The sequence below is a fragment of the Pagrus major genome, chromosome 5 (assembly GCF_040436345.1).
Source record: "Pagrus major chromosome 5, Pma_NU_1.0".
NCBI lineage: Eukaryota > Metazoa > Chordata > Actinopteri > Spariformes > Sparidae > Pagrus > Pagrus major.
Window position 1 is genome coordinate 25,976,678 of NC_133219.1, and position 26,335 is coordinate 26,003,012.

General features: G+C 39.6%; 1 protein-coding gene across 2 annotated transcripts; it reads right to left on the reverse strand.

The window, feature by feature from the left end:
* Positions 1 to 10,298: 10,298 nt before the first annotated feature.
* Positions 10,299 to 25,730, reverse strand: mocs1 (molybdenum cofactor synthesis 1). Of its 2 annotated transcripts, none has more exons than XM_073465628.1 (11): positions 25,471 to 25,726; positions 24,448 to 24,559; positions 23,067 to 23,234; positions 20,066 to 20,230; positions 19,160 to 19,221; positions 18,254 to 18,365; positions 15,456 to 15,568; positions 15,035 to 15,145; positions 14,797 to 14,917; positions 13,716 to 13,763; positions 10,299 to 13,421 (listed from the first exon to the last, which is right to left on the reverse strand). In XM_073465628.1, the coding sequence occupies exons 1-11, from the start codon at positions 25,672 to 25,674 to the stop codon at positions 12,301 to 12,303; spliced, it is 2,337 nt and encodes a 778-aa protein (XP_073321729.1). In that variant the 5' UTR covers positions 25,675 to 25,726; the 3' UTR covers positions 10,299 to 12,300. The 2 variants fall into 2 exon arrangements, with proteins under 2 accessions (XP_073321729.1, XP_073321730.1); XM_073465629.1 differs by having other exon boundaries at positions 13,331 to 13,421; positions 13,701 to 13,763; positions 25,471 to 25,730.
* Positions 25,731 to 26,335: the final 605 nt, after the last annotated feature.

Sequence of the window (26,335 nt, forward strand, 5' to 3'; positions counted from 1 at the left end):
TATAAAGTCAAATTGGTTTGTTTCACAAAAGGGTTTGCAAGATTACATACTTCTGATCTTGCAAATCCAGCTGCTTCACAAGGTAATTTATAAAGTGATGAGGACAAAGTTGTCCATTTCAAACAGTAGTGGGGACATGACTCCAGCGTCTTCAGTGTGAATGCCGCCTATGACCATGTTATTGGGAGGCAGAATGGAGAGAGCTGCCAATTTCCAGCAACAACTGAATTTTCCCAAAAGTTTTAATTATAAATTTCAAATATAACCACTGTTGCCTCTTTTACTGTCAAAATATTTACATTTGAATGTAAATTAGAAGCTCATACAAAAACTAAATCTTTTGTGGCAAATGTAGCTATCCACACATAGCTCCCTCATACCACATAGATTGTGAATGTTTTCTGTTGGCTAACCAACTAATCAACTAATAATCACTACAAGTGTGTGTCTGCAAAAAAAGATACCACAGTGTGTTCTGAAAGCTCTGTCTTAATGACTTACAGGTGATCAGGATTCAATAATGAGCCAAAGGGAAGTAAACATTTCAACTGTGAAATTTTTATCATGTAATATAATGGTGCTAGCATCATCCTGATTTATATTTCATAAATCATCTTTGCCATTACATAAGACTATACTTACTTTTGTATTACTTTTTCATCTGTGTTACTTGATTTATTATTTTTTTATTTTATTATTTTTTTATTATTTTTTTATGAACACTATAAAAACAAAAACTATATTAAATATTCAATTGCATGATTTAAGACCTGCTGCACCAGAAATGAGCATTGTAGGCAGAATTCCAAATTTTCCATATTGTGTTTAATATTTTCAAGCAAATTATGAACAAGTTTCAAATAATTCATATTTAAATGTCTTTGAATGTCTAAATAATGTATGAAAATGACCTGTGTAATAACACTTTGTGGGAAGTGAGCATGCACCATTGGAGGGCATGCATTTGATCAAGTGCTGTGTAATAAAACTGCATTTTAGAGCGGCCTTTTATTGTGACCAGTCCAAGGCACACCTGTGCACGTGTTGTGCTGTTTAATCAGCATCTTGATCAAGAAGAGAAGTCTTCATCATTTATTACAACGCAAAAAGTAGGAGATAAATAAAGGTATGCATTTCTATTTTTGAACAGGGTTTGCTCGGATGGGATGTCATGTTTTACAATGCTTGTTTGGCAAGTACAGTCAATATTAATAATTAATAAATACATTTTTGACACAATGTCCTCAGGCCTCAAAAAAACACTTACTATGGTAGAAAAAGCATTCATATTGTTATGTTCACTCTTCGTAGGACTTTTTAACACCTTTATCAGCCCATGAACACCAGTGATCCAACAAGTGTGAGAGGTGAGAGGTATGTACAGTAATGTCGCCCAACAATGAGAATTAAGTCAGTTGGAAAACAACCACTGCAGTTTGGACCTCCCAAAGCCAGGTGGTTCTAATACTGACTCACCAATGTGGATAAACAACTGTCAACTTGTCTTGGATTGGTAGAAGAAATACATTTTTAAAGGGAAGCATTTCAACTGAAATAAAAAAATCCTATGACCTGAAAAAATATTTTGAATGTGCTTTGAGATAAACTCCTGTTTCCTTTAATTACAAAATAGCACACCATGGAACAAAGTGTGTTATAACTGACAGAAACCTGGTGAAACAGAAACATCACAGGAGAACAACTGTAGAATATTTGAATCTACATAAGGGAAATTAACTGCTACACAAGCCTCCAGCAACTTGTAGTTTGCATTTACTTCATTTACAAAAAATTTACTCGATGCTGAATGAATATAATGTATTTGATATGGTACAAAAACAGCAAATTTCACTTCTACAACAAGTGAGACAACAACTACTTCTCTACAATGCAGAGAGATCATACCGACAGTAATACTGACAAAAAATGAAAGTCACATCCATCAATTATCATTTCACCACACAGTAAGAATAACACATTTTCATACAATTCCACATTTTAAGTCGAAATCAAACCAACAAACACAATAAATCAAGTTCATTCCAGGGCTAAAGAGAGGGAGGAAAGGGAGGGACAAACAACTACAACAAAACTTAGTGTACTTTGTATTATAAACCATTATATTAATGGTGTATACTTCAGCAGAGCCAAAAAAAAGTCCCATTACTGTCATTTTCTACTGTAATGTGGTTTAAGTATAAATATCTAGTGTTTCCAGTATACTTGAAGGGAATGACTAAAAACTAGAGAAGGGAAGTCCTGAAGAACTTACGGTTGTGAATGCTGCTGTTGAGGAGCGGACGCCAAGTGCGCATTGCTGGCTGTGAAAACTTTGAATAATGTCAAGAATATATGAAATTTGTCGAACATTTTACGATTTTTTGAAGGGCTGAAGCCAAATGCGCATTGCTTGCTTTGAAAACTTTGAATAATGTCCAGAATATCTCAAAACTGTGAGATAATTTAGGGTTTGTTTAAAAGCTAAGGCCAAACTGCATTGGTGGCTTTAATTAATTTGGAGTGGCGTCTGAAGAGTAGGAAGTTTCCTAATAGTTGGGTAAGAATGAAGGATTCAAAATAGAATATAAGCTGTGAGCCAAACTGTAGGGAGCTGATGGAGTATGAAGAGATGTGACAGTGAGAATGAATCAAATACTCTGAATGGGACTGAAAAGTTAAATAAATCTGTATGTATCAATGATTGACAACATTTAAATATTTAAATGGAGTTTCTGGCATGAATGAATAAAAACACAATAGTTAAATAAAGTTAAAATGTTGGAAAATATACTGTGACTGTTTGTGTGAGCATGTGAGTGCTAAGGGGTGACTATTTGACTGCATTTGTGTGTGTGTGTTACTGTGTGTATTAAACTGACTCATTGTTAAATCTGTCTCTGTTGGCCCAAAAAACAGTAACTGCTATCACTCAAATAATGATATGGTAGAAACTATTAGAGTCTGATGAGCACTTTGTGAAACATTATGTGTGTATTGTCAAAATGTGGCTAGTGGAGCAGTTCAGAAAAGTGGATGCGTTTGCCTGCCTCCAGATATTTTTCCTCTCAGCTTAAAGCTGGGGTCTGCAAGTTGGAAAAACCGTCAAGACCAGGAAAGATTTTTAAAGTATCCAGCCAGTAAACTCTGCCCCCTGCACTCAGGCCTCTCTCCGAAGCCGCTCCCCCCAAACCATGAACGTGCAACGTCCGAAGACTGCCGAATACCGTCGACGGAGTCCGAGTCCTCACGAGCGGTGAGGAGGACAGTGTATCGGCACATCATTTTGTATCGCAATGTCCGACTACAAATAAGTTTACGATGTCTCATTGACCTGTAAGTAAACACCTAATATTATCTAATTGAACGTAAACAACCAACATAGCCATTACTAGCACTGATAGCACTGATAGCTGTCAAGCTAGACATGCCAGAGTGAAGCACATCATCCTGTCAGAGGACGACATGAGTGGAGGCAGAGGCCGTGGACATGTGAGGGCGACAGGTCAAGGAGCAGATGTTCATAGGTCGAGTAGAAGATCTTCAAGCTCAAAGGATTGCACATGAGCAGGTCAGCATCTAAAGTAGAACATTACTAGTGCTTTTTTCCTGATCAACACCACCTACAACTATTTGTGTTTGTACAGTATATTGACCAGGCATGTAACTTGCCCTAATCAGAATCACATTTTTTGCCAAGTGGTTTTTAACCTTTTGAATTTGTGTTTTGGTGCATAACAATAAACACAGTAAGTAGAAAAATGTAAAGATAAAGGGCTGGTACATTTTTGTTTTTTTAATTTAATATAAACGGGGACATCTGCACAGTTTTGTCCAGGAATGTATAAAGTATTCACAATTGAGAGTGTATATGTTCACAGTATGCTGATGACAGTCGAGCTCTGTTCCATAAAATTATCTAATCATGTTGCTCATCTGTTGCTTTACAGGCCAGAATTCAAGGACTACATTTAGTGCAATCACATCGAATGCTGGAACTCTGCCGGATACCTATTTATTTCTCGTTCTGTATTTACTCCTTGTTTTGCATTATCTCTAAATTGTTTGAATAAAGTCTTGAAAATGATAAATGCCTTTTCTTTACGCTTCCAGCATAAACAACCAACCTATTACAGTTCTTACACTTTACATGATGCACTAATAATAACAACTGAATTAGGCAAGACTCTTGTTTTATTCCATTTCTTGGAACACGTGTAAATAAATAACAACACAAATATAGTATTCCTTTTCTCGTTTAGACAATATACAGTACAATTAGCATAAACAACTATATACAGGAAGGACGGCCAGAGGTTTCTTGACTGGTTATGCCGTTGATGTCGGTGCTGTCTCAATCCCCTACTGTTTTGGCAGTGATTGTCCTGTAGAAAGAACAACACAATTACTTATCTGACAGTAAATACAGCTTTTTCAAGGACTTTGAAATTACATTCAATTTATTATAACACCACAACTTGAGTTGCATTTTATGCAGTGACAAATATTCCTGAAAACAACCAGAAATAGCCTCCATTACATCAGAATTGTGCCATTTTTACCTATAATCTCCAAAGTAGCGGAGAAGTGGGTTACCACAAAACTGACAGAACACTTAAATAATAGCCATGCCAATCTTCATCCAATGCAGTTTGGATTTAGGAAATTTCATTCAACAGAGACAGCTACCTGTTATTTCCTAGAAAACCTAAAGAGCTTGTTGGATCAGGGTGGCTTTGTAGCTGCTGTATTTCTTGATTTAAAGCGTGCTTTTGACACCATTAATCATGATGTGCTTATTGCTAAATTAACTCATTTCAGCTTCTCAAATAGTCAGACAGAAAACAGGCAGTTCAAATTGGTGATTCGCTGTCTTCATACCTCACTTGTTCTGCTGGAGTACCACAGGGGTCAATACTGGGTCCTGTCTTATTCAGCTTATGTGTCAATAACTTGCCAAATGTCTGTAGAAATATAAAAATGCAACTATATGCTGACGACACTGTATTATACTGTCATGCCAACTCAATTCAAGAAGCTGCTGCAATACTCTCAGGAGCCATGGTGCCAGTGTCCCATTGGCTCCAAAACTGTTGTTTACATTTGAATACAAAAAAAACAGTCTGTATGTTTTTCTCCCGACAGCCAACAGAGGGACAGCAACCATCAGTCATGGTGGGTGGAGAGAGACTTGATGTGGTTGAACACTTTAAGTACCTTGGGGTAATCTTTGATTCTAATCTTAATTTTAAGCAACATGTTAAAAAAGTCACAAATACAATTAAATTTAACTCAAATTTCAAACATATAAGACCTTTCCTGATTATGGCGTCAGGGAAGACCTATATACATGCAATGATACTTACTCACATTTCCTACTGTTATACAACATGGTCACATACATCAGAGAGTACTTTAAAACCAATCAAGTCTCTCTTCAAGAGAACACTTAAAACTTTTGACAAAAAACCTATACATTACCATTATTGTAAAATTATTGACAAGTACAAAATCTTGGACTTTAATAGCTATGAGTTGTTTTTGGATGTTTGTCTCATCTTTAAGGTTTTGAATGGACTAGCCCCTCCACCATTACAGGACTTCATAAAGAAAAAATCCTCCAGAGTAAACACCAGAGCACTGACTAGGGGAGTCTGTGATGTACAATGGCGCAGGACTAAATTTGGCCAAATGGTGGTGTCCATCAGAGGAACACAGTCTTGGAATACACTGCCAGCTTATGTTGGAAACTGTGACAATTACACCACCTTTACCTTAAAGACCCTTAAACAGCCAGACCTGCTCTCATGGGTAACCTCTTCGTCTTTTCTACTTTGTGTATGGACTTTTAACTTTGATGTGAAGCAAGACTTATTTTTTGTAAGATTTCTACATGTTTTACCTAATTGTGTAATGTCTGTATGTTTTTTCTATGATACCTGCCTTAGGACAACGGATGAAATTTAGCAACTGTGCTAACTCCGGCATATTTACAATGATGATTTTCGCTGATATGTTGATTAATGTGCATTGTCCTAATCAAATAAATAAATAAATAAATAAATAAAATTTACAGTCATTTCATATTTACCAATTCTACTTTTTGGGGGGTCAGCAAAATGTCACTTTCAGAGTAATTTACATAGTTTCACATTCTCATTATTTTTTCTATGCATTTTGACAGTAGTGTGTACAAGCTCTACTTGCTGGACTTTTTGTTGTACATCTTGGAGTACTTGGCCTAAGAGAAAGGAGTTCCATCATCTCTGCAAAAATTATAATAATTACAGAAAACTGGATAAGGATGGAGAACTAAATGTGTTTACAGGACATAAAGTTACATCTAAATGTGTTTATGGGGCATAAAAATGTTACTGATTCTGTCAAAGACAACACAGGACTGTTGCTATGTAAAAAAAATGAAGTCTGGGGTTAGGTGGGTGATGGGAAGCTTATGTGACAGGTGGCAAGCGATTATTTATAGGGATTGTCAGGTGCATTCTGTGTTTCCCACATTCTACTGTGGTCAGCTGACAGTCAGCTCATGAACTGAAATGCAAAGTCCATTTTCTTTTAAAAAATGTCTTACTAATATGCAATACTCTCAAGCAGTAGGCTAACATGTGACTGCTAGGACCAGTATTTGAAGCATTTTCCTGGTGCAGCTAAAGAAATGATGCCATTCCTTTTCGTATTGTATCCCTGCTAAGGAGCACATTCATGCACATAAAGCAAACCAACTTGATATGAAAGAAATACACATGTATATATGAAATGTCTCTATCAAAGACACATATTACATGAATAACAGTGGTCTGATTGATGTTGCTGTCAGCATCAAGTTACATTCACCTATCAGAGAGAGACTGCAGAAATAGTGGAAACATCAGGGCATGGTTCTGCTGTGAACTGACGCTTCAAGGGCTGGAAGTTGATGCGTCCTCTCATAACTATAGGACACAGAAATAGGCAACATCAGCACATTTGTGAAACATCCAGTTCAAAGGCTATATGAATGAACGTCATATAAAAACCATCTAACAACATCGGCTCACAAATACAATGCAAACTATATTCACAGATATATGTAATCTTCCCAGGACCTCTGAACAGTGGACTTGGCCTTTCAGACGTGTAGCACACAAGAATTAGTCCGCCCCTCACATACAGCTCGTCTGCCTGATGTCCATACAGCCCAGGGTAGCAGTGCATGTGTGAACACTGCTATAAGGATTAGATCCACGGTACATGTAAACGTTGGCCTGTGTGTAAACGGTGACATTACATGTAAATATGTTTCATACGGCAGCAATCTGTTATTTTAGCTAGCTAGCTAGTTAACGTCAGCTACAACCTGCTAACGTTAGTTACGTTGACTACATAATGCAGAGTAATAATACATTTCCCCAACAAAACAAACCAGCTCATTACCTGTCCAACAGAGACACAGCTACCATGGCGTCCGTCCTCAGGTCTTCGACTGTTTCAGTTGTCGCCATCGCTGAAAAGCCACTCTAATGTTGACTCTTGTTTTACTTCTTGCACTGTCTAACTTCTTTTTTGGTAGCCTTCTCGAGTTCAGTCTTTCTTTTCTTTCTTTGTTCAGCAGTGTAAGCTGCTGTAGGTACCGCTGATGATGAGAAGTGTGGCTGTAGTTTCTCTGCCATTCTTGTCGTCAACAGTCCGCCATAGCTCCAGTGTAGAAAGCCGGTCACGCGCAATAAGTGATGGGCGGAGTCAGCACAGGTGGGGAGGGTGGTCAGGTAAGGGCAGATTGATTGACAGGTAGTCTGTCCATACAAAATTGTTGGGCCGGTTAAATTGATTGGATGAAGTTTTTACAGCCCTGTGGCTGCCAGAGACAATGGATATCTTTCGGGTTTTTTTCAATTCATTTAATATATTTGATTGCTGTCAGGATGTTAAGAAATGTTATACAAATATGATAAAAAATGCTTTTGAACCAAATTACATACCCAAGCTTTAATGGGACTTCATGCAGCAGTTGGTGAGTGTTCCTGTTATATAAAAGGCCACTGAGCCAAAAGTTTTTGTCCGATTGCCCCCAAAGAACCACTGTTGCGACCAGTACACGTTTTCCTACAAGCTGATGTCATTTTTCTGCTGGAGTGAAGATTGTGGAAGCTCCTCCCCACTCTGTCATTTGGCTCCTCCACTCTGACTCATTCCACCCCTTACACACGAATACAAAAATCTGATAATTGCTGAAAAGTTATGAATGTTTGAATTGCAACTGTGCAAAAAGTATGAATGCTGTGAGAAAGTCCTAATCTCTGTGAACGTTTCACAGTTTGAATGGAGTTTCTATGAGAATGTATGGAGGAGGGAGAAGAGTTGGAAAATATTTTATTAGGGCCTGAGCGCTTGTCAGCACAAGGACCTATTGTATCTGTAAGGATTATTTTTTTCCTCCCAAACGATCGCATATTTGGCAGCCTGAACATACCTCAAAACTCACCAAACTCGGAACATACATCACATCTGGTGAAAAATTTGATAATTCAACATGATTGTGGGTGGGTGTGGTCAGGGGACTCCATAGCGCCACCTAACGTCGAAAAATTTGTGCGCAAATCATTTTTGATCGTCATGAAATTCACAGAACTCATAGGTCTCATCTATTTAGCCACAAATTGGTTTTATGGAATTTGGAATTTTTGCTGCAACAGGAAGTCAGTCATCTTGAATGGCGTGCGGCGAGTTTCATTTTTCCGACACTGTTTACAGGACTTTAGGATGTTCGCAGACTCACCAAATTTGGCACGTAGCTTCTAACCCATGAGTACGTTAATTCGATACCACAACTGCCCTCAGATGCGGCACAACAGTTCAGTAGCACCCCCTAATGCCTTTTCCCATTTGGTATGTACAGACAAACTCCTACAAACACCACCAACACCAAATTTGGCAGATCCATAACCCGTCACGAACATTGATATCTGATATGGGTCTGGGCCTTTTAAGTGCAAAGATGGCACCACAGCGCCCCCACGAGGATTAAAAAGGGCGCTTAAGCTTGAAGCCCCGCCTCCTACATTCACATACATGAACAAAATTTGGTATGCATATGTATCATGATCAGACGCACAAAACAAGAATCAACATCCATATCCTCAGTCCAACAGGAAGTCTGCCATTTTGATTCAAAATTGAGATTTCGCCGCCGTTTTTACCCATTTCCTGCCTCGTACTTTAATGAACTCGTCCTACAGATTTTACACCACAGACTTCACATTCACTCAGGATCATCTTCAGACCTTGAAGATGAAAAGTTATCGAAAGCTTTCGTCTCCGTTGTACCTGGTTGGCGTGGCAGTGCAGTCAATTTCGATCCTTCGCCATAAAGCAAGAAGTACTTATAACTGCAACATACAATTTCCCATCTACACCAAATTGGTCTCACATGTAGAGGGGTTCGGCCTGAATACGTCTATGCATCAATACTGTGTTAAGTGAAAAGATGGCTCTATAGCACCCCCTGGAATATTTCAAACTTGAAGCCCCGCCTCCTACATGCATATACATGAACGCACTTTGGTATACATACGTATCATGACCAGACGCACAAAATACCTCCAGGCACCGAAACCCTCAGTCCAACAGGAAGTCGGCCATTTTCATTCAAAGTTGATCCTTCGCCATAAAGCAGGAAGTCCTTATAACTTCAACATACAATTTCCCATCTACACCAAATTGCTCACACATGTAGAGGGGTTCACCCTGAATACGACTATGCATCAATACTGTGTCATATCCATAGCGCCACCCACTGGAAACAGGAAGTCACTGCAAATTTCACTGTTGTGTTTTGGGTGACATGTATCCTATTTAGGTAGGATGCGCGCACCCTCTGACGGCGCCACAGCCCGATGTACTTGGGTCGAGGGCCCGTTCATCACTGCTTGCAGTTTTAATTTTATTTATTTTAAATAATATTTTCAAAAGTTTTAATGGGATTTGAACGATTAATACAACCTTGAATGTAGATAAATTGTGGAATATTTCAAAGTTTGAATGGAGTTTCTATCTGGGAGCATGAATGACTAGATAAGCTTTGAAAATGCTTGAAAAAGTGTGAAAATGTGGGATTTTTTTGACATTCCATCATCTGCTTGAATGGGGAAAAATGACCTAAAAAAAACCCAGCTAATATCTCTGAGATTATTAATGATATCAATGATGGTGTTTGAATTGAGTGATTACGTTGAAAAATGTGGAAGGAGTTAGCAGTGAAATTTCAGACCAGAAGATACACTACCGGTCAAAAGTTTAGACACACCTTCTCATCCATGGTTTTTCTTTATTTTTATTATTTTCTACATTGTAGATCAATACTGAAGACATCCAAATTGAGAAAGAACACGTGGAATTATGTAGTAAACAAAAAAGTGTTAAACATAAGTGTATATTTTATATTCTTCAAAGTAGCCTCCTTTTGCTTTAATGACAGCTTTGCAGTTTGCACACTCTTGGCATTCCCTCAGTCAGATTCATGAGGTAGTCACCTGGAATGGTTTTCAATTAACAGGTGTGCCTTGTCAAGAGTTAATTTGTGGAATTTCTTGCCTTATTAATGTGATTGAGGCCATCAGTTGTGTTGTGCAGAGCTAGGGTTGGTACACAGTTCAATACAGTGAATAGCGCTATTTGACTACTGTTCTAATACATATTATGGCAAGAACCACTCAGCTTAGTAAAGAGAAACGACAGTCCATCATTACTTTAAGACATAAAAGGTCAGTCAATCCGAAAAATTTCAAAAACTTGATGACATGATGAAAACAGGCTCTCATGAGTATTACCCCAGGAAAGGAAGACCAAGAGTTACCTCTGCTGCAGAGGATAAGTTCATAAAAGCACCTCAGATTAGAGCCCACATAAATGCTTCACAGAGTTCAAGTAGCAGACACCTCCCCACATCAACTGTTCAGAGGAGACTGCGTGAATCAGGCCTTCATGGTCGAATTGCTGCAAAGAAGTCACTACCGAGGGAGAACAAGAAGATGATTAGTGTTTGGGCCAAAAAACACAAGGAATGGACATTAGACCAGTGGAAATCTGTACTTTGGTACAAATTTGAGATTTTTGGTTCCACCTGCCAGATGGTTTCTACATGTGTGGTTCCCACCGTGAAGCATGGAGGAGGAGGTGTGATGGTGTGGTGGTGCTTTGCTGATGACACTGTTGCTGATTTATTCAAAATTCAAGGCACGTTTAACCAGCATGGCTACCACAGCATTCTGCAGCAACATGCCATCCCATCTGGTTTGTGCTTAGTTTTGTTTACTGCATAATTCCATGTGTTCCTTCTTAGTTTGGATGTTTTCAGTATTGATCTACAATGTAGAAAACAATAAAAATAAAGAAAAAACATTGAATGAGAAGGTGTGTCCAAACTTTTAACTGGTAGTGTATAATAAAAAATAAAAAATAAAGAATTCTGTGCGTAGAAGAACGTGTGTTGTGAATGCCTCCAGCATTCACAACCAACTAAAATTAAATCCAGTAAATGCCCAACTTGAGAGCGAATTCACTGACAACATGATCAAAGTAACATCTCTGAGAAGTTGTATTTCATACAACTGAATTAACTCCAAAAAAACCCTCAACTGTAAGAAACATTCACAGCGCTGTTAATTACAGCAATTCAGAGCAGGTAATTTTTTTAAGTATTTTTAAGACACTCGAACAAGCACTCCTTTGCTCAGCTGTCAGGTGAGGCACCTGGCCTTCAGTTTAAATGGAATTATCTTCAATGTTATTGGCAGTTCATAAAAATAAACATATTCTTTGTCTTAAGTGTTGAGGCCATCCTCAGTTTGTTCTCTGCTGAAAAAATTCCAGGGAGGCTTGTGAACATAGCGCTTTAGTGCCCTGTAGAGACAAAATGAAACACTGCAGCTGTACATCTGTTGTTCACTCTGTTGTTCACTTCACTTGCATGTCAGATACTGTATGTATTACAGAAAAATCTCATGATTATCTGAAAAAAAAAAAAAAAAAAAAAATATATATATATATATATATATATATATATATATATATATATATATATATATATATATATATATATATATATATATATATATAATAAAACTATCTGAAAATAGGTTTAGATAACATGATTCATAATGTGTGGGATAAATGACATATAAGTCATTACAATATACATAACATATTATTATTCATATTATTCTGATGGCATACATTTCAGCTTGCATAAATGTGATAGTTCCGATGAAAATTGGCACAGTTATTATGTTGCTTATTAGTCATTCATTTTCAGTTTTCTTGGGTTGGATTCATTGATGGGGGAGGAGGTCCAGGATCACAATTAAAGTCTCTCTTTCCGCCAGTCTTTCTGAGCAGTTTTACATCCGTGATGATAATGTCATGGCTCACTGCCTTGCACATGTCATAGACAGTGAGCGCTGCCACTGAGACAGCTGTCAAAGCCTCCATCTCAACTCCTGTCCTGCCTGTAGTGTGACAAATTGCTGTGATGACTGCAGCATTGTGCAGCTCATCGAGGTCAAAGGTAACGGAGGCGTGGTCTAAGGGGAGCGGGTGGCAGAGCGGGATGAGGGCTGAGGTATGCTTGGAAGCCATGATGCCAGCCAACTGGGCCACGGCCAACGCATCACCCTTAGCCAGCTGGTTATCTCGAAGCAGTTGGAAGGCAGTGTGGCCCAAGATGACAGTGGCACGGGCTGTGGCTGTGCGACGCGTGGGAATTTTGCCACCAACATCCACCATTGTGGCTCGGCCCTGGGCATCTGTATGCGTTAGCTTGGCTTTGGTGGTTTCATCATGGTGTCTTTTGATGTCTGACTTGGTCTGATCCAGTTTGACACTGGGGTCTTTGCTGGAACTTTGACTGTGAAACAGTCTAACATTGTAGTGTTTAAGACTTGGTTTGGCATTCATTGGTAGTGTGCAAAAACTAGGAGTTCCTGGGGTCCTGAGTAAGTGGCTCGTCAAAGCAGTAGGACCCCTGGCTTGTGCGTACCTGAGACAGTCTTCATTATTGTAGCTCATGATATTTGTGTGTGTAGTCTTAGTGTGACAAATGCTGAAAGTGAGACCAAAGTCAGAGGAGTGAAGGGGTGCTACACTGTGGAAGCTGTCCATCACATGAGGTTTTTCTTTGTTGATATGCGTCTTAACATTTGTACCTCCTCTCATTAAGGTCTTAGAGCAGCAAATATGGGCTACCTGTGTAGTGCAGTCTGGAAGGCACAAAAAATCCTCTCTCTTTCGGACTCTCCTGCTGCCTGAATGGCAATTGAAGGGAGCTAGTGTTGGAGAGAGGAGTGTGTCATTTGTAAGCTGACAAACAACGGGGAAAGCTCTCTGGCTGTCTTGTGACTTTGGCAGAGACGATGGCCTTTGTGATGTAGCACCTGTTGGAAAAAGAGAACATTGGTCAAGAAAGCTGTTTCACAAAAACAACAACCATTCATATTTAGATCAAGATCATTATTCACAGTTCAAATAAAAGTGATGAATCATTAATAGTTCAAATGTAAATGCATCCTGAAGCTGCATAGTTTACTATGAATTGGCTGTGAATTAAAAATATTAAAAAAGGGTTGTCCAGCCCATGATGACCACAACTTCACAAAAAAACATCATGTCTGAGCAGTGACGGAACAAACTGAGTGTCAGAGATTTGTACGTACAGCCATGTCACCCACCAATGAGGATCATAGGTCTGTTCTTCATCTGGGAGATACTGAACATGCCTGAATACACAAACAGGAAGATGTTACAATCCAATAGAACTTCAAACTCCTAAATGATGAGCAGGGATGGGAAGTGTGAACTGGAACTGTTGAGAACAGGTTCTAAATTGTCCAATCAGAATAGTACACCTTAATGAATCAATTCCTTTTATCGGTGCCACCATGTTCTTCTGAACATGCAAAACAATAACGTCAAACTTGTACGTCTATGCTGCTGAAAACTTGCAAGGAGAAGGAGTCATGGTGGACAAGAGGAAATAGCCCAATGTCCCGAGGCGCACATGCAGCAGTCGGGGCTCCGGTGTGAAAGTCGCGCCAGCTGTGAGAGATCTGTGTTTGAAGTTGAGTCACTGCGTGGAGAAACCAGTGTGCCGGAGACATGTCACAAGACACCATTGCAGCTTATCACATCTACTACACCTGAACTTTGTGGAAGACCAGTTTGTTTAGTGATTGAGGATCCAATCACCAACTACTACAAAAAATGTACTAAAAGTCAATGACAGGGCATGGCGCTAACAAAGCCAAAAACCAGCGATGTGGAGGTCTCATCTAACAAGCTAGCAGACCTGGTGGCTTCCATCCAACGAAAACCAGTTCCACTAACTTATTTTCCTTCCGTCAGTTTATTTTCTTTCAGAAAACCTACATGAAAATGAATGCTGTACAAATTTTCTCTCATTTCATCCATTTCTGATAATGACAGGAGTAGAGGTGGGAATCAAAAACCAGTTCCAAATTAACAGCGGTAAAAAGGGGAACTTTTGCGCACCTGAGTCACATGCATGCTGTTTTTCTTCTCTTTTTCCACACTTTGTTCAGACTCAGCAATAATACAACAGTTGCATTAAAGATGAAAACCTGTGTAGGCCTACTTTTTTCCTCACAGAACATTTCTGAGTAATCAATAAGGGAATCGATAAAGAATCAGACCGAGAAGCAGAAGCAATTAAATATTATCGATTCTCATCCCTATACCTGAGGATACCATACAAATGATATGTTGTGTTTAAACTAAGTGCACACAGTCTACCTGCATGTTGTTTCTTCTTCCTGCCCACAGCAGCTCCAATGATTTGTAGAAGCTCTTCATCTGAAGCCCCAGAGCGCAACACATCTCTCAAGGACACTTCAGAGTTCCCAAACAAACACACCTGAGAAAGGACAGGAAGGAGTAAGACATTAAAAATAGATTCATGGATAATTAGATAATATGTAAATATTTAAGTGCACACACACACGCACACACACACACACAACTGTAGCTTTACCTTGAGGCTGCCATCTGCAGTGACGCGTAAGCGGTTGCAGGAGCCACAGAAATGGTCAGACATGGAGGTGATGAAGCCAAACTGACCTTTGAAGCCTGGCACTTTAAATGTCTGTTACAAGACAGAGAAGAGTGTTAAACAATTATCCCTTTTAATGCCTTTTTTAAAAAAAATTAAGCCAATGACAAAGTGCCTGATCTGGTTCTTACACCAGACATTTGATGTTTTTCTCAGATCTGGCTGGGGATCAGAGAAGATTGTAAATGTTAATTCAGTTTTCTGTTGACAAACCAATTAACCAATTAATTCCAGCACTACAGATTCATGCCCGTTAATAAGATGTCACACTGTGTTCTGACAGGAGGATTCAATAATGAGCAAAAGAATATTTGAGAAATATGGTGCAGTTGGAGACAGTGACCTTTGCAGTGTCTGAATGTCCAGGTTGAAGCTTTTCCAGGTTGGGCCACTGCTGCCTAACGCGGTCCAGCATCTCCTGGTAACTCACCATCTTCTTAAAATTCCACTTGTTGCCTGCAAAGAGGAGAAGAGGCAGTATGGGTCAGTTATGTTTATGTAGCATATTATAAGCTACACATTATTGCAAGCTGTCAAGCTAGCACAGTGGTGGGAGGATTCTCTAAATTAGGTAGTATGTCATCTCTGACTTGCCATAAGACAGGGTTTGCATACCAGCTCACCACTGTAGTCACAGCATTTCCCACTGTCGCTCTGACAGCAACCTTCGACTGTCTCACCTGCCGATAAAACTGTCTCCCATCACCAGTGACAGAAGCAGGCAGATCAACTCTCAAAAACCCCTGCCTAGCAAGCATCCAACATACAATATATCCTCATGCAGCGGGGAAAAGTGTCTTTCTCTCCGTAGTGCATGTCGGTAACTTGGCTGCATTCAGCCTCTGAAGCCAATTGGTGCAAGTAGTCTCACAATTGGTGAAATGGATATCAATTGAGCGCAGTCAATGTGTCTCAACTGATTGGACAAGGTTATTGAATAGAATAGAATAGAATAGAATAGAATAGAATAGAATCGGGCCCCCATGTGCTCCCCGGGCGCCATGTCAGGCGCCCGGGGAGCACATGGGGGTTTCGGTGCATTGCTCAAGGGCACCTCAGCAGTAACCCAGGAAGTGAACTGACACCTCTTCAGCTACCAGTCCACTTTGAAAATTGAAAAGTATAAGTCAGGGGATGGATACAAAAACATTTCCAAGTCACTGAACAAACCCCCGGAGTTCAGTTAAATCCATCATTGAGAAATGGAAGGAATATGGCATATGTGTAAATCTGCCTAGAGCAGGCCATCCTCACAATGTGAGTGACCGTGCAAGAAGGAGACTAGTTATGGAGGCCACCAAGACACCTATAACTACTCTGAAGGAGTTAAAAGCTTCAGCAGCTGAGCTGGTAGAGACTCTGCATACAATGGCTGTTGCCCGGGTTCTTCAGCAGTCAAAGCTTTATGGGAGAGTGGCAAAGAGAAAACCACTGTTGAAGAAAGCTCAAAATAAATCACAATTAGAGTTCATCCAAAGGCATTTGGGAAACTCCAAGGTCAACCTGAAGAAGGTTCTTTGGTCTGCTGAGACCAAAATGGAGCTTTTTGGCCATCAGACTACACGCTATATTTGGCGGACACCAAACACTGTGCATCAGCTCAAACACAGCATCCCCACCATGAAGCATGGTGGTGGCAGCATCATGCTGTGGGGATGCTTCTCACCAGCAGGCCCTGAAAGGTTTGAATCAGCTTGTCCTCCAGAATTTCCCTATATTTTGCTGCATTCATTTTACCCTCTACCTTTTCAGTCTGCAAGAGAACTGCAACTTGAGAGAAGATTTATTTTCCAGCAAGACAATGACCTATGTATACAGCGAAAGCTACACAGAAATGGTTTAAAATCAACAAAGTGAATGTTCTGGAGTGGCCGAGTCAAAGCCCAGACCTCAATCCAATAGAGAATTTGTGGCTGGAATTGAAAAGAGCTGTTCATGCCCGATACCCGGGCTTGAATAGAGCTCGAGCAGTTTTGCAAAGAAGAATGCCGTAAAATTGGTGTGTCCAGATGTGCAAGCATGATTTAGGCCTATCCACACAGACGTAGTGCTGTGCCAAAGGTGCATCTACTAAATACTAACCTGAAGGGGGTGAATACTTATGCAATCACTTATTTTACATTACATATTTGTAATTAATTGACATTACATTGTAGAAATCTGTCTTCACTTTGACATTAAAGAGATTTTTGATAGCAATAAAACAGGAATACAATTAAGGGGGAGAATACTTTTTATTGACACTGTAGCTCAGTTAGCCATGCAGTTAGAGGTTCAGACAAGTGGTCTGCACGGGCATGAAAATTAAGCCCGTGCCCTTAGACCAACAAAAAGCTTGTCTGAAGTCAAAGGCACAGTCTGTTTCCTGCTATTTAAAGGACATATTATTCAGACAATAAGATGCGCCTACACAGGCGGGTTCACTCCATGCATACACTCTAGTTTTATGATGTGACAGGCTGCTTTCAGTAATTTTTAACATTTCCATGCACGCAGTAATGTACTTTAACAAATATCGTGGCACATTTAATCAGCAAAACTAAAAGCTAAGGGAAAGCTCCAAAGGAAATGAGTCAGGAGTTTTAAATAATCAGTGAAGTTGATCAGCTGTTCCCCGTGTGCAAACGCGCATGTTAATGTAGAGATACCCATGTCGTTTCCCCTTCTGGAGGATCGATGACGGTAATGTCATAATATTTTCCTCATTAAGGACGTATTTCTCCCCTCTCATCCCACCCGTTATTGATCCGGATGATACTTTTTATGAAACCAGTTGAGTGTAAGTGTTTACACCCCTAGCACAGGAGCTTTCGACCGGGATGGACCGGGGCTAATTGCTTAGTATGCTAACTTTAGTAGATATCTCTGCAATACAATACACTGATATAATGCCAAAACTGTTATTTATCCACATTCAGTTGATTATTTGTAGTCACTTTTTGATTGTTTTTAACTAAAATTCTCACATATTGCTCCTATAATATGTTTAAACAATTTATAAACAAATTACAGTAATTCATATTTAAATGTCTTTGAATGTACGAACAATGCATAAAAATAACTTATGACAATATCCAAGTTGTATAATCTGATACCTTTCCAGACCTGTGTAGTAAGACGTTGTAAGAAGAGAGCACTCACCATCAAAGGGCATGTATTCAATGAAGCGCACCTCCAGAGGCTTCTTCTCTGTCAGTGTCACAAAATCTAGGAGCTCATCCTCGTTGAGGCCTCGCATTACCACACAGTTAACCTACAGAGGCCAGAACAGAACAATAGGCCACTGATTAGTACAATATATTAATATGAGACAAAGAAGTTGGTATAGCAATCTCCTCCCTGGTGTCTCTTTTAATTCCAATTATGCTTCAGTAGCCACAATACTTTGTTTTGTATTCAATATCCTACATATTAGATATCCATTTGTTTATATTGTACAAATTCAAGTTTAAAGTTCATATGCAAAATAAACAACAACATAAAATTCACAAAAAACAAACAAAAACACAATACAACACAAAAGCCTCGAAAAATGGAGTGACGCCGGTGAGCTAGTTCAGGCAGACAACTTGAGCTGCACTGATATACGCATGACATGCCCCACTCTCTACACTCACCTACCAAAAGCACCCTATCAATTTGGCGGTCTATTTAAACTTAAAAAATCTCCCATCTCTCCCTCTGCCTGCCAATGCCACCACTGCCCTGCGTCAGTATTGCTGCATGTTCTTTGAGCCCTACCACCACCCCAGCATCCACCTGTAGGCTCCAACTGGGGGGTTCAAGATGTTTTGCTCATCACTCCCCAATATCACTATGTAAACATATCTGTGGGGAGTGATGAAGTCGGAGCCTAGATGCCAAACTCTAACTACGTTTTGCTGCTCTAATAAACATTTAAAATGTGAGTTGTCTGACTAAAATAGAAATATTAAAAGATTTTTTTTTAAAATGAAAGTAATGAAAGAGGGATTAAACTGACAAATATGAACTACAATGTAGTGAACATTTCTACGTAAAGCAAGTTTAAAAAGATGAACGAAATACCTTGACAGGGTTGTAGCCCATTTCGATGGCCTTATCAATGCCCTCCATGACCTTGTGAAAGCCTGGGAAAAGAAAAACAGTCATTGAAGATGAAATGCCTAAACTAGGATGATCAACATTTTGTGATTAACATGTGTCTGAAAATGTCAAACAAATCACATATGACACAATGTATGCCTACTTCAGCTTTACAGGCCTTTCCAACATAGGTTTTCCTTTCTCTGTTCACTGCCTTTAACATCTGACTAAGCCCATGATTCACCAAAAAACTGATATGTAAACATCTCCAACTTATCCCTCAGCAGCAGCCAGAGGATATAAACAGCAAACTGCAAATGTCAGATTCATTGTTTGTTTTCATCTGCACAAAACCCACAAAGGGAGACTTACAGTACACTGCCTCCTAAGATTCTCTGGATGTGTTCAGGCTCATGTTTAGTCATCTAGAATTCTCATAATAACATTAAATGCAAGTGTTGAAAAAACGTTATAAGATACGATATATACAGATCTTATGTCTGCTAAATCTTTTACTGAAAAGAGAACAAAGCAGTAATGCCATTGCTCCTTTTTCTCTCCTACATTTCCTGATCCCACTCGGTCTGTGTCTACCTTTCATACACCTCCCTAGAGCTTTGGCCTGCTGTCACTTCTAGTCTACGTGTGTTTAGCGCTTACAGGCTCCTTCAGTAACCTGGAGGGGGGGACCCACAACAACAGGCACATAGTGCATACACAATATTGAGTAAGATTGAGTGTAGCAGGGCATCAATAACTCTGACACTTGTGTCCTTGTACAAATCTCTGTTTTTTATACCATTACACATCCTATTATATTTATAGCTTCAATTACTTAACCTGTCCTGTAGCTGATCATTGTGGATCAAATACAGTACATTGCCGTACCTTTCCGCCTGACAATGAACTCAAATTTTGCAGGGACGAGTGAATCCAAGCTTATGTTGATCAGGTCAAGGCCAGCATCTTTCAGCTTAGGCAGAAGCCTGGCCAAGTTCATGCCATTGGTTGTCACTGCAATGGTTTTCAGACCCTCCAACTTCCTCAGTTCTGCTGCAGAGGGACAGCAAACATAGTAAAGAAAGAACAGAGAGAGTGAGGCACATAAAGAAAACTGTGGTGCTAAACACTTGCAAGTAATACCGAGTGGTAATTATTGCACAGCTAACTGACAAGACTTAAGTTAGCTTATTAAAACATGACCCCTTTAGACTAAGGACTGAATGTATTAATATGAAAATCTGTATTGTGCAAGAAGTCATTCATTAATTTATTTTAGCAAACTCCAATTCTAAATTAACGTTAGCTACTGTTGCTCTATTATCCTGAATGGAGAGAAGTAATGAGATGAGGTGTGAGGCACTTGCAGACAGTAAGTTGGTAAATACATGTAAATTGCTACCTTGCCCTTATATTGTCCTTTTAAATTGATATTTCCCACTTTAAACTGCATGAATAATACCAACTCTGAAATACATTTCTCTATGTATGCATACACAGTAACACAGTAAGTAACACCTTCATTTACAAAAGATAAAAAAAGATCTTTAACATATTGCTAGGTCCGCTATAGCTGCTGGTTTTGGAAGTTATGTTAAGACATCTCTTTAGCTTCATGTGTACAACTCCATTTGGTAAATCACAAGTTTCAAACTAGCTAGTAGTAACTAGAAAACTTACTATAGACTTTATACACAAACATAGGAATTAATTTACGAATTGCTGGTGCCACCCAACTCAGGTGATGTGGTCAGTTGAGCACCACTGCATAAACATTCAGGCCATCTTCCAGTGATGGAATGTAACTAAGTATATATACTTGAGAATGTACTTAACTAAGGTACTTGACTATTTCCATGTTCTGCTACTTTATACTTCCACTCTACTACATTTTGGAGGCAGATATTATACTTCTTTCTCCACTACGAATGTTTGATAACAGTAACTTTGATACGTTACAAGTTACTCTGCAGACTGCATGCTGCATCAGAGTCAAGGCAGCGCATTTTTGTCAATTTTTTTTTTATCTGCAATCGGATAAAAAAAAAAAAAAACACCATTTCCAATAGGCTAATCGGAATAATGCTGATAATTAGATCCAGTAATTGGCATGCCCATAATTAGTCACAGAAAACTATGCAGTATATACAAACATGTCAATACAAGAATATTCAATATCAGATACGTTCAGACTTTGAATTTGAACATACTCTTACTCAATTATGACATTTTGGTACTTTAACAGCACTACTGTCTTAACTAGGGAGAGATTAACTGAATGTACATTTCTAGAGCTGAGCTCAAAATTGACATGTAAAATAGCTTTACATAACCAAAAGCACACAAAAAACCACATGATTAAATTTCAAAAAACCTTTTTTACCTATTTTCAGAAAACAACAATAAATACAGTACCTTGAAAGTCTTATTACTGTATCCGCTTAATGCTAATTATCCACTCCAGTAAACTTAAATGAAGCTCATGTGAGGTCACAGTGTTGGTTTGTCACATGACACTGATAATCTCTAATCTTTACAGGGCCGTTGGCAGCCTTTGGTCTTCTTTCAACAAAGACATTGCCAATCGGTCACACCACAATACTTGTTCACTCATGTCATGCTTTAATGTTGCTCCAACAAGCATCAGTCTCAGAACACAAGCCTCAGTAGCTGAGGCTGCATTGGCCAATCTACAAATTACGCTGTAAAATTGAAATGTTTTGATAATAGATCATCAGACTAAGCACATACTGTAGCTCCATTGTAACAAAAGATTTTCCCTTCCACATTTACGTATGTCTTTCTTTAAAGGCATGCATGGAAGATTAGTCCCGCTCCTCTCCTCTCTCTCTCCCCTTGTCGCTCAGAAACTCAACAGGGTTAGCACATGAATCATTAGCCCCGTTCACACTGCCCTTACAGTGTGGGAATCATGCGCCGATTCTCCGCATCATCGTCTGTGTGAAAGTTACAGATGCGGAGCCGCCGTCTGTGTGAATGGAAAAGTGGGAGGTGCGGATCAGGGGTGTGTCGATCTGATGGTGTTCACAGTGTGATAATTAAACAGATCCTTCACTCATCAAATAAAAGAGAAATGTGTCTTTGGCAACTTATATGAGGAAAGAAAATCTGTAGTTATACGTGGAAAAGTGTCGTCCTGTCTGTCCTACTGACACTTCGTCACATTTCTGCCTGAAAAACTATTGTTTTGTTGTAGTTACTGTCTTGAAAAAAATCACTGCGATGGTCAGCCCTACCGACCGAGACTTCAGTGAACTTTCCCCCAGAAAACAGCATCCCTCCCCGCGAGTGAGAGTCAGACAGAGTCTGCTGTTTACTGATGGCGATTATGTAATTATGTCATTTAGAGCAAAAAACTTAACTTTGACATGATGTATGGTGGGTAAATCACAACACATTATAACTGCATCCATATGATTGTAAACAGTCGGCGGATACATGTTGAAAAAACCACACGGATGTCAACGTCATGATGTGTACCGTCATGCGTCTTTTAGATTTGCGGCGCCGGAGTGCTGTATGAATTGACTTGGTTGGTTCAGTGTGAACAAACAAAGGCGGAGAAATGGCGAGCCTTCGCTGCGCCAATAATGCAGAGTCTGTGTGTGAAAAGGGCTAGTGATAGTCTTGGATACCAAACATTTGTTGGTCACATTTGTTGAAACAACACAAAACATCTTTCTACCTCCTGACTTTAGGAGTGTTAAAAAAATACTGCAATTAAAGGAGTAGTGGGCACACCTGTGTTTCTACATACTGTAAATGATGGTCAACTAATCTGACAGGCTGGTAGGACAACACACCCTTAATACACTATACACTGAAATAAGCAGCCTCTGTCTACTAAAGTTCTTAACTAGTTCCTTACAGATGATATCCAGCACATCAGGTCTGATGAGGGGCTCTCCTCCAGTAAGACGGATTTTCTCCACCCCCTCCTGGACGAAGAGGCGAGCCAGGGTCAGTACCTCTAAGGTGGACAGCAGCTGGCTCCGCGGTGTAAGCTTCACACCCTCCTCTGGCATGCAGTACTGACCTGAAAATGGGAAGCAGGTACAAAGGTAATAAGATACCAAAAATGTAATTTGCCACTCAACAGATCCTTTTATCTTACACTGTCAAGTTGAAACAAAGTCTGAGTTGTTTGGCCACAATGACCAGCAATATGTTTGGAAGCGAGAAGGCGAGGCCTTTAACCCAAAGAACACCTTACCTGCTGTCAAGCATGGTGATTGCAGTAATATTCTGTGGGGCTGTTTTACAGCCAGTGGATCTGGTGCTTTAAAGAAAGTAAATGGAATAATGAAGACGGAGGATTATCTCCAAATTCTTCAGGAAAATCTAAAATCATCAGCCAGAAGATTGGGTCTTGGATGCAGTTTGGTGTTCCAACAGGACAATGATCCTAAACATGCATTAAAAGTAGTAAAGTTAAAGTTAATAGTTAAATCAGGCTATAATTGACATTTTGGAATGGCCTTCTCAAAGTGCTGACTTAATCCCCATCGACAACATGTGGACTGTGGACAAGTCTGTGCCAGGAAGCAAACAAAATCAGTGAACATCAGTGATTCTGTCAAGAGGAATGGTTCAAAATTAAGCCAGAAGCTTGTGGATGGCTATCAAATGCACCTAATTGAGTGAAAATGGATAAGGGACAAATATTAGAATTACTGTAAAATTACTGTTGTTCTAGATATAAAACTATCTAGTGCCACTCGACCAGCTATATGGAGCAACTTATTGATAAACAACATACTAATTAAAATAGCCACTAGCCATACATGTGGTTTTAAAGCTGATTTGAGCTGGTTCCCAAAGATATTTTACACATTTAACCCAGGTGCAGAACTTTATAACATAGAAGCTGCACCCATGAAACATTTACTTTGTTAATTGTATGTACTCAAAATGTTACACTTCTGATTAGATATAAGCTGAAGATTGTCATGATGACCATCTTCTCAGCCTCCCCTACATCCCTGTGCCAGGCCTACGTAGACTGCACAGCACTTGATCATTTCAAAGAAAGTAGTACAAAGGTGTTTGGAATAACTGTTCTTTTATCATATGACAAATGTTTTGCATCCTTCTCAACAAACAGCCTGCTGATGAAGAATCTTCGGCTCAATTGACAGTGACCTCTGCAGGGGAGGGGAAACTGCATTCCCATGAGGACAATTTTGGATAAACAGCAGGAAATAAACCAAAGAGGCATTTAGTATAGCACAGTGGAAACATCTACTCACAGCGCAGGTTGCATTTCTCAGTCAGGGAGATGCGAAGGTAGCTGTGTCTCCGGCCAAAGTTGTCAGTCAAGAACGCTGAGAAGGGTAGTATGCTGTCATCTGTTAGCCTCTTCTGGGGATTCAGAAAAGAGGATAATGGCATTATGTGACAGCTGATAATCAGGGTACAGTGGCACTGCTATTACTCATTATGCATCAACCACAAGATGTCTTCTTCTCTATATACATTTATTATATCCTTTGTCATGTCTTGTCAAAGAATATTTCAATCTCCAGAAAACTGTTCATCCATTTATAGTTTATGCAAAATACAAAATACCAGTGGCAAAAACACAGGGACATGTGATAAACCTGTGTTGGCTTCATTTAAATAAAAGCATCAAGTCATCAAAAGGCTTCACTAAGTCAGTCAGACTGAGGGTGTTGCACATGTGTGTGTAAATGGCTCACGACCTTTGACTGTCAACAGTAGCCTCTGTTATCTCAGAAATGACTGGCAGGCACGGCACGTGACACAGTTGTTGATTAAACACACAGAATTTTACACAGGACCTTCCCAAATACCCCGTATCTATGTGTCCTTGTTTGTTTCTGTGTGGAAGACACAGTAACAGTAATCCCAGGCTAATATTTAAACTTCATTCGCTCTTTGGGTGAAAGTCCCTTCAACAACAGCTATCTTCAGTCTCAGAGAGACCCTTAAAAATGTTTTTCCCAGTTCATTCACCCCGTCAGTGATAGTGCAAGTATCTGCAATGCTGTTAAAGCCACTAACAAATAGTTGTTATATTGCAATTTGCTGATGCCCTCCTACAAAACCATTTTGCAACACTGTCGCAGTCATTAACTTAATAGGTCCTTAACTAGACAAAGGTTCTGGCTACATTAAAGTGACACAACTTGACACCTAACATGGCTTCAGTCATGAACTAACCTTAGCTAATAATTCCAGTAAATAGCCCTCTCACAGTGATGACCCCGCCCTGACTGCACTCTTAGGTAGTGTGTTGTTTTCAGTATTACCTCCTTTGACCTGGTTTTCAGAGGTGCGGTGAAGTTGGGAGCAGCTAAAGTCGAGTTCCCAAGTTCAAGCTCATTTTTCTTGTGCGTAGCACCCGAACACAGTCGCTGACTGCTCCCTTTCAGGCGTTGTAGCATTTTTCTAAAATGTGTTACACTGTTCCGTCTATCAAACAAGCGGCAGCACATGCGAGCGTGAGTAGCCATAGTTTATATATTCGGAAAGCTCCGAAGTCCTCCTCTACTGTTTTAGAGCACTGCAGTAAAACATGTCATCTAACCCGAAGACGAGGGAGTATCAGGGGCGGGGTTACGTCAGCCAATCGGGTCAGACGTACGGAAGTGCTCATGCACGCTGGGTAGTGTAGTCGGGACGGGATCTTGACACAGTCAAGTCTATTAATGTGTGATTCCCTCTTTCTTTTATTTCAGTGGTGCTTAAATTGTGTATATTTTATGTTCATTAGCATTTTAACCAGTTCACTCATGTCCTCGTAGTGTGGGGACAGGTTTGCTCTTTTGGTAACCCAGTCTTGCACAGAACTGGAATTTCTTGTGTGAGGTTGCATGGACTTTACACACACACAGTTGTGTGTGTACCAGCAGCATTCAAGACTGACAAGTGTATATTTTGCAGTGATATATGTTTAAAAGTTAAAAGTTTAAATATTTCCTCAGGCATATTGTCTCTTGCTCCAATTGGTTATCTGACTCCACAACCCCCATATACAATCATCTGTTACCATGTGACAGAAGTTCCTTAGGTCATGTGATCATACATTAGTCAGCTCTATTCGCTGACAAAGACTGTGTGTTGAAATATCCCAAAAAGCTAGTGGACCTTTGAGTTAAGATTACTGTGTCACAC

Coding starts and splice junctions, on each gene's coding strand:
- mocs1 (XM_073465628.1), bottom strand. CDS start 25,674: ATGGCTACTCACGCTCGCATGTGCTGCCGCTTGTTTGATAGACGGAAC. Junction 15,569..18,253: donor TGAATACATGCCCTTTGATG/GTGAGTGCTCTC, acceptor TCCTCTTTGCAG/GCAACAAGTGGAATTTTAAG. Junction 15,146..15,455: donor GACATTCAGACACTGCAAAG/GTCACTGTCTCC, acceptor GTCTTGTAACAG/ACATTTAAAGTGCCAGGCTT.